Source organism: Ranitomeya imitator, chromosome 1, assembly GCF_032444005.1.
Source record: "Ranitomeya imitator isolate aRanImi1 chromosome 1, aRanImi1.pri, whole genome shotgun sequence".
Taxonomy (NCBI): Eukaryota; Metazoa; Chordata; class Amphibia; order Anura; family Dendrobatidae; genus Ranitomeya; species Ranitomeya imitator.
This window is the reverse complement of record NC_091282.1, coordinates 731081562-731095710: the sequence shown is the minus strand read 5'-3', so window position 1 is coordinate 731095710 and position 14149 is coordinate 731081562. Positions and strand designations below refer to the sequence as shown.

The window sequence follows — 14149 nt, the reverse complement described above, 5'->3', positions numbered from 1 at the left end:
GCCAAACATCTTGATCATGAAGGGGTTGTCCTAGCAGTGAACAATCCCTTTAAATGTTTCTATTGTCAAGCAGAGATCAACTTAGAAATTGATACAGAACGTCCTTTTAACTTTTACTCCAAGTGTCTCTGGAATAAAATGACGGAATGTTTGCATGTATGAAGTTTGGTTAAAAGAGGAAGTCAATAAAAATAAAATTAGAAAAACATAAAATAAAAAAAATAAGTTTAAACCATGGCCTTTATTGATGCTCTTCATGGAGCGCTGTTTACATACACAACTCTGCGTTGCTTAAGAAAAACAGAAAAAAGTGCATATTACAGGAGTACTTTCTGTATGACCCCCTCTGGCAACTGAGAGGGTAAATTATCTGTGCTGGAAAGAATCAGATAAAGTTCACAATATGGCAAAATGAAGAGAAAAAAAAAGAAGAAATTACGATAAATTCTACATTTTAGCAATGACCCTTTTTTTTTTTTTTAGAGTTTCACTCAGATTATCAGCTAGTGTGGACACGTTTCTGGTATACCATGTAACACCATTCCTAACAGCTGTTCTCCGCACAACACAGCCATAGTCTGAGCCCTCATCACTATCAAAAGGCTCTGATCTCCTAAAAGCGGAGGTGGGAAATAAAAAATAAAATAAATAAAAAAAATAAAAATATATCATTGATGATATATCAGTCATACATAAATATTCAGACTGTATGAATAGTGGGTTTATGCTCGGTTGGTTGAAAAAGATTGCTCTAGAGAAATCTACATTATTCTACACATATTAAACACAAAAGGAGGGGTTAAAAAAAACCCTTTTTTAATGTACAAACATGAATAAAAAATTGATAAAAAAATCACTTTTGTACATAATGTATATGCAGAAAACTCTTAAATACAGGTTTCAGGAAGAAATATTTACATAATGTAGTAGCCTATGGAATGAACCACAGTCCTGGCGTCTGTACGCTTCTTTACTGTAATGCTGCAATCTCAACTATTGGAGAGAAATTCTTCAATGGTTGTATAGAAAAAAAAAATTGGCAGTATATTAAATATACAAGAAAAGGAGAAAAAAAAAAAAGAAGAAGGGCTACCTGAAAACCGGGAGGAGCACGGACATTTTAAAAAGCGGGGAACACACTGGCATTTTAGAGAATGCCGAAAATTATCTTCAGTGTTGTAAAGCAAAACTCAGTAAATTATGTTAAAAGGACAAAGGATTGTCCACCTTTGGAAACTTTTTGTTGCTGTTTAAATTTTAGTCTATGTATTTGGGGCTGAAATCAACTTTTACAATTAGGTTACATTAAAATTTTTGCAGAGTTTCACTTTTACAGGCTCTTTGTATCCCTGCACGTTCAACTGTGACGTAGTCATTAATTAGTTGAGAGGTCAAAAAAAAAAGATTAAAAAAGAGTTACAAACTTTCCATCAGACAAACAGTTAAAGGGGATGTCCAAGTTTGGGTACTGCAGACTTGTGAACCTCACAGAGCTTCACTTGCATATATGTGGTCACGTCCAGACTAGACATGCACTACTTCGCTCAATACAAGCGAATCAAGAGATGACAGACAAGTCTAGTCGGAATGTGGCAGGAAGACTGCAAATCATATACTTGCGATCCTGCTCAGGGTGCATCCTGACAGTGCTCGCTGTGATGATTCACAAGTCTGCATTCACATTGAGTGACTGCAGACTTGAACCCTAAGCCTGAACAACCCCTTTAACTTTTTCTGCTGCCAGAAATAGACCGTGCAACAAGAACTGTGCAACATTTTTTAATGAAAACAAATTGTAAAAAAGTTATTTTTAGACTAAATTACATGAAGAAAAAAAAAAGTATCCCCCAAAAGGTGGGCAACCCCTTTAAGCCGGTATTTACACAAAGTAGCTTTATTTTTATAAAGCCAAAACTGGGCTTTGACCCCCCCCTGCAGAAAACAGAATATATATATTATATATATTCTATATTTATATGTATTTAATTTTAAAGAAATAACTTCGTTATTTTGGCTTATTAAAAAAAAAAAATCCCATTGTGTAAACCGGGCTAAGAGCTACAGTTGTATTGGAAGAGAGAACTAAGCTAGACCCTTCTTTTATTTTTATTTTTTTATTAATATTTTAAAAAATACATAAAAATACAACATCCAATGTCTGAATAAATATATTTAACAAGTTGCAAGATAATACCTTATTTTACACGGAAAAAAAAAAAATCATCTTTAGAAATCTTGTTAAATAACTTCGCCGTTGTCATATATTTTCTTTTTGTCTTTTTTTTTTGTAACAAAATAAAACCTCTGAAATTACATAGAAAAAAAAGACAAAATATCTTTGTCAAGGGATAACATAGTCCACTGAAAACGGATTCACAATTCCACTGTAAACATTAATAAACATTTAAAATAGTTGCATAATTCTGTGCTCTAAATTCCTGTAAAAAGTGGAAGACATTATATATATATATATATATATATATATATATATATATATATATATATATATATATATATATATTAGTAATATTCTTCATGTAGTTTTCAGTCCACTACATTCCCTTGCACAATGTATTTTGTCTCGCTTACAGCTTTAAAACTGGGCACTCGGCTGAATGACTTTGGCAGTTCTATACATTGCAAGTGCTTCCGAAAACTTACCAGGAAAAGAAAAAAAACAAAAAACATCAGGAGCTAATTTGCAGCTTTGTAGTAAAGTGCAGCTGCTGGGTTGTGTCTGTAATAGCCTGCTGATACTTATTGTATGCACTGCGCCTTTTTTATTTATTAACTGATGGGGAACATTTTATTATTATTTATATTATTTTTTTAGGGGGGGGAGGGGAGCGCCTTGAAATTTTATTCAGACATTTGTCAATTTTCTTAAAAAAAAAAAGTTATTTTATTTGGTTAAATAAAATAAGAAGCCACTGTGGCATGCTGACTGCTAGTCACCTATACCTAAATCAAAATAAGTAAAAAATAAATAAATAACAAGAAAATACATATTGGAAGAAAAAAAGAAAAAAAAAAAAAAAAAAAACAATCCAGCAGAGGAAATTTTTGAAAAAAAAAAAAATTACTTGGCAATGTCAAACCGGGTGAGTGCTTTTGTGTGGGTGGATTAAAGGAAGGGGGGGGGGGATAAGTGTCCATGGCAGCAGACTGCTGAAGTGTAGGGCACATATCACCTGCACTCAAGAGCAAGTGTGTTCTGTGGGGGAGAAGACGATGAAGGGCTCATTCCAGTCTCAGAAGATGCAGATGACATGGATGCTCCTGTATTGGACACTGTTGAAGTAGAAGGGATGAAAAAAATACATTACATAGAAGCAACAACAACTAAAAAAAAATAAATCTTCAGCTCCAAGTAAATCTGTATCAGTTTTGCTGCATACAAGCGCTCAGACGGCATGCTCAAACGACACACACTCAGATGACATGCCAAATGTACCTTCCCGATCTTTCTTTTTTAACCTCTTCCGCCGCCTGTCTATTGTAGCTACTTCAGATTTCAAAGACATGTAGTATTTTCTGATTTCCTGCAGTTTGTCTTGGAGAAAAACAATCTTTTCTGCCCCATTCATGTTGTCCAAATCACCTACAGAATACATGAAAAATACGGAATTTATTTAGATCATCAAATCAAAAGCACTTTAGCAGTTTGTCAGGGGTTGGCCATGGCTGCGTTCCTTCCAGAAAAAGCACTGCAAAGTATTGAAGGAAACCTGTCACCCCCAAAATCGAAGGTGAGCTAAGCCCACCAGCATCAGGGGCTTATCTACAGCATTCTGGAATGCTGTAGATAAGCCCTCGAAGTATCCTAAAAGATGAGAAAAAGAGGTTAAACTATACTCACCCAGAAAAAAACCTCTTTTTCTCATCTTTTAGGATACATCAGGGGCTTATCTACAGCATTCCAGAATACTGTAGATAAGTCCCTGATGCTGGTGGGCTTAGCTCACCTTCGATTTTGGGGGTGACAGGTTCCCTTTAATTGGAACCACTTGCCAGTAGAAAAATTGAACAAGTATTGGGCTATGTTTACACACTGTAGCCTTGAATCCCTGTGTTTTTTCAGTTTCCCTGTACAATCACAAACTTAGAGGAAAGAAGTGGTATCACCTGCAAGACCGCACATCCAATCAAAAAGCCTGGTGCTTCACTTCATATGGATATCAAAACAGTGATTTTTGTGTACTCACTGTAAAATCCTTTTCTCCGAGCCACTCATTGGGGACACAGGACCATGGGGTGTATACTGCTGCCACTAAGAGAATATAACAAAATTAGCTCCTCCTCTGCAGTATACACCTACCACTGGCTCTAGCCGAACCAGTTCATTGACAAAGCCGAACAAACCCATTAAATACGGGTACAACATGTCGAACCAAAGAACAAACATAGCCATCAAGCCAACAGGGTGAGTACTGTGTCGTGTCCCACAATGAGTGGCTCGGAGAAAAGGATTTTATTTTAAGGCGAGTACACAAAAATCCCTGTTTCTCCTTCGCCTCATTGGGGGACACAGGACCATGGGACGTCCTAAAGCAGTCCTTGGGTGGGGAAACGACAGGACAGACAAAACCTCACGTACCAGCTGCCTAGAAATGCGTTACTGCCACCTGAAAGATCCGTCTTCCCAGGCTCGCATCTGCTGAGGCCCAAGTGTGAATGTTGTAGTACTTCGAGAAGGTGTGCAGACTGGACCAAGTCGCAGCCCCGCAACCTGTTCCGCCGACGCCTGGAGCCAAATGACCCAGGAAGCACCCACCGAACCACTGGAGTGTGCCTTAATCCCCACTGCCTCTGACACGATAAAACTAATGAATAGCTGAGCGAATCCATCTGGTTATTGTGGACTTGGAAGCAGCTAGTCCCTTCCTGTGGCCCACAGGAACAGCGAATAAGGCTTCCGTCTTGAGGAAGGACGCTGTCCGGAAGATGCATCTTCTGAGGGCCCTCACGAGATCTAGAGTGTATAGAGCCATCTCAAAACGGCTCAATGGTGGCGGGCAAAATGAGGGTAGGACAATGTCCTTGTTAAGGTGAAAGGAAGGGACCACCTTGGGTAAGAAAGAACAGGGATGGTTGGAGAACTACCTTGTTCTGGTGAAAAGTGAGAAAAGGAGCTCGACAGGAAACAGCGGCTAGATCCGATACCCGCCTGATCCAAGTCACCGCAACCAGGAAGGCAACCTTTCAGGAAAGGCGAATCAGAGACGGTCTGCAAAGGCTCAGACGGAACCTCCTGTGGAACACACAGGACCAAGTAAAGGTCCCAGGCATCCAACGGCCCTCTGTAGGAGGATACCATGTTGAAGACCCCCTGAATGAAGTCTGCACCTGCAGCTTAGAAGCAATCCAGCACTGAAATAAAACTGATACGGCAGAGATCTGTCCTATGAGGAAACTAAGTGCTTGGCCTGAGTCCAGCTCAGTCTGAAGGAACTGCAAAATAGTCGGAACGGAGAAGGCAAGAGAACGCCAGCATTCCCTTCACCATGCAAAAAAACGCTTTCCAGGTTGCAGGTTTCCAAGCGCTAAACATAGTGGAAACCACTTCTTGGGAGAACTCAACCTGGGTTAGGACCCAGGATTCAATGGTCAGGCCTTTAACTTCTGGTGACAAAACGGGCCCTCGGAGAGCAAATCTGGTCGATTCAGTAACCGCCAGGGAGCGTTAACAATGAGCTAAACCAACTCCACGTACCACACCCAGCGAGGCTAGTCCGGAGCTGCGAGGATCATCAGAATCCCTTACGCCTTGATCTTTCTGATAACCCTCGGAAGTAACTGACAAATCTGTTGGAATACCTCCGGATGAAATGACCGCTCTCCTAGGCCAGACCCTAATGGCTGAGGAAGTCTGCCACCCAGTATTCCATGCCCGGGATGTGAACCGCTGAGATGATATACATCACAACCGTGGCGTTGTCAGACTGTATTCGGATGGGCTGACCCGCCAGGAGGTGATGGAACTGCCGGGGAAACGACAATCACCCGGATCTCCAAGACATTGATCAGGAGAGGCGACTCCCGAGCAGACCAGTGCCCCTGGGCAGTGTGATGACGAAAGATAGCCTCCGCCAGAGGGCTGGCGTTGGTGGTGACCACCATCTTTTGTACTGGGAGGAAAGATTTTCCACTGGGTGAGGGAAGACCATAAAGTTCACCACCTGAGCGCCCGCTTGACCAGCGGAGACAAGCGGTATAGACGATCGATAGAGAATGGATTCCTGTCCCAGGCCCCCTGTTAAAGGGCTATGACCTTATCTCGAGGGAAAATTACCAACCCTCGGGAGGTATGCAGGGTCATACTTACAAAGGATATCTGCTGAGCCAGGACCAGGGAAGATTTGCTTAACTTTATCTGCCAGCCCAGGGGAGAAAATGTGTCCGAAGCCATACGGACGTCTCCGCGCAGGCTTGGAAAGGATACACCGCACACTCTATAGATAATTATATGCAATATATGATTTTTATTCACATATCATTAAGGGAGCAGAAATGGTGTAGTATGTACAGTAAGTGACTGAACTTTGACGTTTCAACTCTCCCGAGTCTTACTCAAAGTTGCTGTAAAAATGGCATACTATGTAGATTTGCAAAGATCCCCTAAGGGATATGGGGGTTGCTGCTGGTAAGGAGTAACGGAGGTTATAGATAGACTTGGACAGTGTCCAGTCAGGTTGGGGACCCGATAGATGATGTGTCTCAGCAGCGCTCCCACGCCTAGCTGCTGGTGGCGTGGTGTATACTGCAGATGAGGAGCTAATTTTGTTATATTTACTTAGTCAGCCTCCGAGTGGCAGCATACACCCACAGTCCTGTGTGCCTCAATGAGGCGAAGGAGAAAACTGGCATATGAATGATGGCACAAATTAAAAAATAGGGATTTTTGTGTACTCACCGTAAAATCACTTTCTCCCGAGCCATTCACTGGGGACACAGACCGTGGGTGTATGCTGCTGCAATTAGGAGGCTGACACTAAGTGATACAAAGAAAGTTAGCTCCTCCTCTGCAGTATACACCCTCCTCAGCTAACCAGCTCAGTGCAAAAGCAGTAGATGAGTGTATAACATATGAGCGTATAACATATGAGCGTATAGCATGTCATATTATATATGAGAGTATAGCATGTCACATTATAAAACAAGAATAAGCTAATAACAGGGTGGGAGCTGTGTCCCCCAATGAATGGCTCGGAGAAAAGGAATTTACGGTGAGTACACAAAAATCTCTATTTCTCCTTCGCCTCATTGGGGGACACAGACCGTGGGACGTCCCAAAGCAGTCCCTGGGTGGGGACAACATCAGATCAGGCCCTGTGTAACCGCTACTTAAAAGTGCGCCACCACGGCCTGCAGAGTCCGCCTGCACAGACTCACATCTGTGAAAGTCTGGGAATTCTAGTGCTACAAGAATGCATGCGGACTGGACGAATTCGCAGCTTGCAGGCGTGCCTTGCAGACGCCTGGTGCATAGAACCCACGATAGACAGGGAGATAGGCCGACATCTAACACGGAAGGACTCCTGGATGGTGAAACAAATCCACCAGGCTCACATGGCCGATGAAACGGCTAAACCCTTCCTGTAAACATCAGGTAGCCTTCCTCTTAGGCTGTGTGCACACGATGCAGATTTCGTGCAGAATTTTCTGTATAAAATCTGCACTAAATCTGCATCTCCTGGCAGAATCCGCAGGTGCGTTTTTTATGCGTTTTTTGTGCAGATTTTACCAATGGATTTCTATTATGGAGGGGTGCAGAAACGCTGCAGAACTGCACAAAAGAAGTGACATGCACTTCTTTGAAATCTGCAGCGTTTCTGCGCAGATTTTTCTGCACCATGTGCACAGCTTTTTTTTCACATTGATTTACATTGTACTGTAAATCACAGTGCAGTTCTGCAGCGTTTCTGCTGCAGAAAAATCTGCTGCAGTTCTGCACTAAATCTGCATCGTGTGCCCATACCCTTGGGTGACTGTGCACGTCACCTCTTTTGTGCAGTTCTGCAGCGTTTCTGCAGATTTTTCTGCACCATGTGCACAGCTTTTTTTTCACATTGATTTACATTGTACTGCACAGAAACTGCACAGAAACTGCATCAAATCTGCAGATGCAGATTTAGTGCAGAAAATTCTGCACCACATTTCCTACGTGTGCACATAGCCTTACAGTCAAGAAGCCCAAATAATGCGTCCAACCTTCAGAAGGACGACGTCCAACCTTTGGAAGGATGCCGTCCTCGAGATGTACCTACTCAGAGCACTCACTTCGTCCAGACTATGGGGAACTCATTTCATTTTGTGGACTGGTGCCAAAAGAGATGAGGGAAGAATGATGCCCTCATAACAGTGGTAACAGTGGTAATACAATACCACCTTGGTAACAAGGGACAGGGATGGCCTGAGCACAACCTTGCCTTGAAGGTAATAAGGGGAAAAAGTCTGAAAGAACAGAGCAGCTAGCTCCGAAGACTCGTCAGGATGAGGATATCGCAGAGAATAAAGGGCGACCTTCCCTGATCGTAAAGTCTGTCCGGATCAAAAAGGAGTCTACTGTAAGACTCGTAGAACCATCAAGGTCCCAATGGTCTAACAGTATGCAATAGGGAAGGACTACGTGTGAAAACTCCCTGGGAGAAACTCCGTACTTGCAGTTTTGTTACAATAAGGCGGAAAGATACTAGCTCCGCAAATAAAAAACTGACGTGGTCAGTGCAGATCTCCGAGGATAACTGGGACCCTTTCTGCATCCGAAAGGTTTTCGGAAGTAGTGGAAGGGGAGTTATGGAAACAGGTACCACGGAAGAACCAGAGCATGCAGTGCGATGGCTCTTGGATCTCGAGGCCGAACCACGAACTCGAGTACATTGGCGTTCAGTCTGGACGCCATCCGATCTACAATTGGAGAGCTCCAGTGAAGGCAGATCTGATGGAAGACTTCCGGGTGAAGTTCCCACTCACTTGAGGAGAAACCCTGGCGGCTGAATGTTTGCCGCCCAGAGTTCTACTCCTGGGATATGTACTGCCGAGATCACCGAATGATAGATCTCGGCCCATCAGAGAATGTGAGGTACCTCGGCCATGGCACCTGATTGTGGGTACCTGCTAGATGATTGACGTATGGCACAGCCGTGGCATTGTCAAATTAAATTCGGATGGGGTGACCCGCCAGAAGGCAGTGGACCTGCTGTAGGACTACCGTTCGGATCTCCAGAGCAATGATTGGGAGAAAAAGACTGGCATTGGTAGTTACTAATAACCATTGAACCGGGAGAAAAGCCCTGGATGAAGAAGGAGCTCAGAGACCATCATCTGAAAGTCTGTTTGACTTGCTGAAAACGAGCAGAGCAAAGGAAACTGCTTCAATTGTCGTCACCATTTTTCCTCAGAACCCTCCTAGCAAATGAAATGAAATGAGGGGATGAGTGATCAAGTGCGCAAGCTCCCTGTTGAAGGGCCATGATCTTGTTTCGAGGGAGAATTACCATCCTTCTGGAAGTGTGCAGGATCATCCTCAAAAAGGATATCTGCTGGGCTGGAAATGAGGAGAACTTGCCAGCCCAGGTGAGAGGGTATCGCAAATGATAGACTACTCAGCGTAGTCCTGGAAGGGCGGCTAGACAGTCGACCAAACAGGGCAGGACGAACACGCCTCTAGGGTGCAAGAGGAACATGACAGCCGCCATGATCCTTGTGAACACTCTGGGTGTGGTAGCAAGGCCGAAGGACAAGGTCGTGACTTGAAAATGCTGTTCACGAAGGGAAAAGCGAAGGAATTTTTGAAGAGGGGAAAAATAGGAATGTGAGGGTAAGCATCCCGAATGTCGATGGATGCCAGAAACTGCACCTTTTTCTTTTGAAGTAATGGCTGAGCGGAGGAACTCCATTCGAAGAAGGAGGACCTTGTCAAAGGTTGTTAGAAGTTTGAGGTCCAGGATCGGTCTTACTTTTCATTCCCCTTTTTGGAACCAAGATCCCTGATATCTAGACTGTGCTGGACAACCCTTCCACTGCTGGTTGGGGCTATAGGAAACATACGATACTTTGTTAGTCTCCCGCTCAAAAGATATTATTGGTCAGTTGTACTGTCTTCGGGAAAGGGTTACTGGTGTGAATCAAAGTAGTTAAGGTCTCCAGCCAGGAGACCATTGCTCTAGCAATCCATACGGCGTCTAGGAAAGGTAGAGCGCTTTCGTCCGTCCTCCAGCGCTGTGCTCTGCACTCCTCCTGTACTGGCTGTGAGCGTCGGTCAGCCGGAAAGCAGAGCGGTGACGTCACCGCTCTGCTTTCCGGCCGCTGTGCTCACAGCCAGTACAGGAGGAGTGCAGAGCACAGCGCTGGAGGACAGACGGCTGTAGGTAAGTATGTAGTGTTTGTTTTTTTTACTTTTAGGATGGTAACCAGGGTAGACATCGGGTTACTAAGCGCGGCCCTGCGCTTAGTTACCCGATGTTTACCCTGGTTACCCGCATCGTTGGTCGCTGGAGAGCGGTCTGTGTGACAGCTCTCCAGCGACCAAACAGCGACGCTGCAGCGATCCGGATCGTTGTCGGTATCGCTGCAGCGTCGCTAAGTGTGACGGTACCTTTAGGTCAATTGTACAATGGAGGGCACGTGTAGGGCGATAGACAGAGAAAAGAGAGGAGATATAAGGCGGTGCAGAAGTGTGGAGAGCTTTGTGGGTGAGAGAGATGAGTTTATACTGGACCCTGTAGCGAATGGGTAGCCAGTGTAATGACTGGCACAAGATGGAGGCATCGGTGAAGCGGCTGGACAGAAATATGTCTCTGGCTGCAGCATTCAAGATGGATTTGAGAGGAGAAAGTTTGGTAAGAGGGAGAGAGTTGCAGTAGTCCAGACGAGAATAAGAGCGACAGAGTCTTAGCAGTTTCAAAGGTGAGAAAAGGTCAGATTCTGGAGATGTTTTTAAGATGCAGGTGACAAGAGCGAGTGAGTGATCGGATATAGGGAGTAAAGGAAAGTTTGGTGTCGAATATGACCCCAAGACAGCGGGCATGCTGCTTGGGAGTTATGATTGAACCCTCCAGGGTAATTTCGATGTTGGGCAGAGTGAGGTTAGTAGAAGGGAGAAACACAAGAAGTTCCGTTTTGGAGAGATTTAGTTTCAGGTAGAGGGAGGACATGATGTTAGAGACAGCAGACAGACAATCCTTGGTATTTTGAATTAGGCTAGGGGTGATGTCGGGGGAAGAAGTGTATAATTGGGTGTCATCGGCATAGAGATGATACTGGAACCCAAATCTGCTGATTGTTTGTCCAATAGGGGTCGTGTAAAGAGAAGAGGAGGGGTCCTAGGACTGAGCCTTGCAGAACCCCGATAGTAAGGGGACGAGGAGAGGAAGAGGAGCCGGCAAAAGATACAGTGAATGAGCGGTCAGAGAGGTAGGAGGAGAACCAGGAGAGGGCTGCGTCCTTGAGGCCTATAGAGCGGAGCATAGTGAGGAGGAGCTGGTGATCCACAGTGTCAAATGCGGTCATGTGCCTTTAAGACCAGGGAATACTGGTCATGTGCCTTTAAGACCAGGGAATACTGGTCATGCCATGTTGCAGAGTCGTTGTGCCCCTTTAATACAAAGTCGTCGCCCCTGTGTGAGCCGGCCGGGTGGACCAAGATGGCCACCGGGAGTTGCAGAGGTGATAAAATCTCGCAGAGAGCAAGAAGCGCCAATTCGCGGGCGGAGCCACAGGCATGATGTGGGCGGAGCCTTGAGACTTCCATGAATAGGCCCAAGGCGGAGCCTAAATTTCTGCAGCTGGCGGGAGCGATACCAGCGGTAGAAGTGAGGGGCGTTATAGTGGCCAAGAAAACTCAGCACCTCCGTGCCAGGTGAGAAGTGCCAGAAAAGCAGGCAGAGCCGCCTTAGGGCACCATAGTACGCTTCTGGGGTGCGGCCTACACATCGGCCGAAGCCGGGGGCTAAATTTTTGCAGCCGGCCGGAGCGTTACCTCAGGGAGGTGGGCCACAGGGAAGCCTTAGACTGCCTGTCAGCATGTGAATATCCAGCTGCAGAGGCCCACCGCTGACAAGATCCACTCACCATCGGTAAGCGTCCCGGCATGGAGCCGCCGCGGATGACTGCAGGTCGGGTATTGCAGTGTGGACGGTGCAGAGATAGAGGGATAAACCTCAATCCATCATCCCTTTGTTAGGGAGGTGGAGAGGAACAGTCTGCCCCCTTGTGCCATCCGCTTTAACAGTGGTGGGACAGTGGGGGCTGCTCGGACTCCATAGAGAAGGGCCTTTCTACATCCACGGAGTTCAGCCCCCGGGTGGACAGGGCCAGTTGTCTGGCTGTAGGCCTGGCTCCAGGAGAGGATACATGGAGGCGACACTCCATGCGGTCGCCTGCTGCTGGTGTGGGGAGATAGGGACCGTGAAGGAACCGTCGCCCCTGAAGTGAGCTCAGGCATGGCTTCCCACGTCGCAGGAGAGGGTACGGGGAGGTATACTCGGCGTTCTCGCCTGTTGATGATTCAGGGGAGATCGGAACCTTGAAAGGATCCATCGCCCCCTTCACTCCGTTAATTAAAAAATAAAAATTTACAGAAAAGTTAAAAATAAAATTAAAACGATGGGGTCTGAACCAGATCCAAGTGCCTCCTACAGACACCAAGCAAGAACTGGTTACCTGAGAGCCAGCAGGAGGGTGTATACTGCAGGGGAGGAGATCACATTCTCTTTATCACTTAGTGTCAGCCTCCTAGTGGCAGCAGCATATACCCACGGTTTGTGTCCCCCAATGAGGTGAAGGAGAAAAATTTTATTTTTGTTTTCTATATGAAGCACAGCATTTTTGCATACACTCATGTAAACCCAACCTTAAATGTGTTAGTCAGTCTTGGGCACTTGTATTACTGCTACCTGACCTTAGTACGTTCAGTTCCTGTGTAGGAGATATACATATATATTATATATACACACACCACTCTTGTCAGGTTCAGACAGGCATATTTCACTATCTGTTGGACTGGCTGCAGATCTCATGTATGCCTATGTCAAGTGACACGTGGTCAGTCCAGGTAAGGTGGTCTGTATACAAACTGTCTGAAGCTTGCCTTTCTGGGCAATTTCTCCAGATGACAACATCAGAGGATCCACCATTCAAAAAAACTGCTATCCATATGCCTTTGTAAAAGCAAAAAGATTTCGCCTTTTGTCCCCATACGGCACCCTTTTTATGACGCTCATAAATGTGGTCATCATAAAAAGGGTGCCCTATGGGGACAAAAGGCGAAATCCACTGGGAAGCAGTGGCTCCTGATTTAGCAAACAAATGCCATTTTTCAAGAGACAGTCAATCATCCAAAAATAATCCGTAGTCCCGCCTCCCCTCCCCAGCATAATCTGGGTAGGCTGGGAGGTCTTGTGAGACAAACTGCTCAACTGATCATTCCGGCACCTTCCAACCAGTTCTTGCCTCTCCCACCCAGTCTCAAGTGCTTCCATATTTTTTAATCATCCAATTTCATGGATTGCTAAAACTCCTATCAGGCCTTACAATCACAGACCATGTACTTACTGAGCTGCAACGTCCACTTGTACGTCCTTGAGGAGTGCTGGTGTTTCTCTCGATGCTTATCCTTCTCCAGATCTTTTGTGTGTGGAGATGTGATTCTTGCTGGTGATCTCATGATCTTCTGAGGCTTCGAGACATTGACATGTTTCGCTGGAGAACACTTGCTGGCGCTGTCCACGGCAGAGAGGTCTTCGCTGTCACTGCTTTGCCCTGAAAATGAAACAGTTCCAATAATTAAACATTTCATAACGTAGTGAAAACACAAAAAATGACTGCAAAATAGTACAAGCCGTTCATCAGATGATACATGTATGGGCGACTCACCGATTCCATTCTTCTCGGTTTTTGATGAAGTGTTTAGTCGCTTTGGTGTACGCTTCTGCTTCTTGGCTAGTGCTCCAATGTTGCTGTCACTGATCCGTTTGTGGCCTGAGATTTAATAAAACACAAAAATGACACCAATGTGATCGAATCGTAAGAAATAGTGACACTTTAACCCATTGTATAGTGTCTGATATGGCAGGTAACTCCAGAGTTGCAGTACCAAACAACACCATAGACATGAGTGGCACTAATTCTATGGAAAAGTAACTCAAAC

At 44.9% G+C, this 14149-nt stretch overlaps 1 protein-coding gene across 3 annotated transcripts in view; it reads right to left on the bottom strand.

Moving 5' to 3' along the window:
* Positions 1-2483: 2483 nt before the first annotated feature.
* Positions 2484-14149, bottom strand: part of ARID4A (AT-rich interaction domain 4A) — a 109951-nt gene continuing 98285 nt past the window's right edge. For all 3 annotated transcript variants that reach the window (XM_069733248.1, XM_069733262.1, XM_069733258.1), the window contains exons 22-25: positions 13876-13980; positions 13555-13761; positions 3455-3601; positions 2484-3291 (exon numbers count right to left, since the gene is read on the bottom strand). In XM_069733248.1, the coding sequence (XP_069589349.1) occupies positions 3188-3291; positions 3455-3601; positions 13555-13761; positions 13876-13980 (563 nt within the window). In that variant the 3' untranslated portion in view covers positions 2484-3187. The remainder of the gene's footprint in view (positions 3292-3454; positions 3602-13554; positions 13762-13875; positions 13981-14149) is intronic.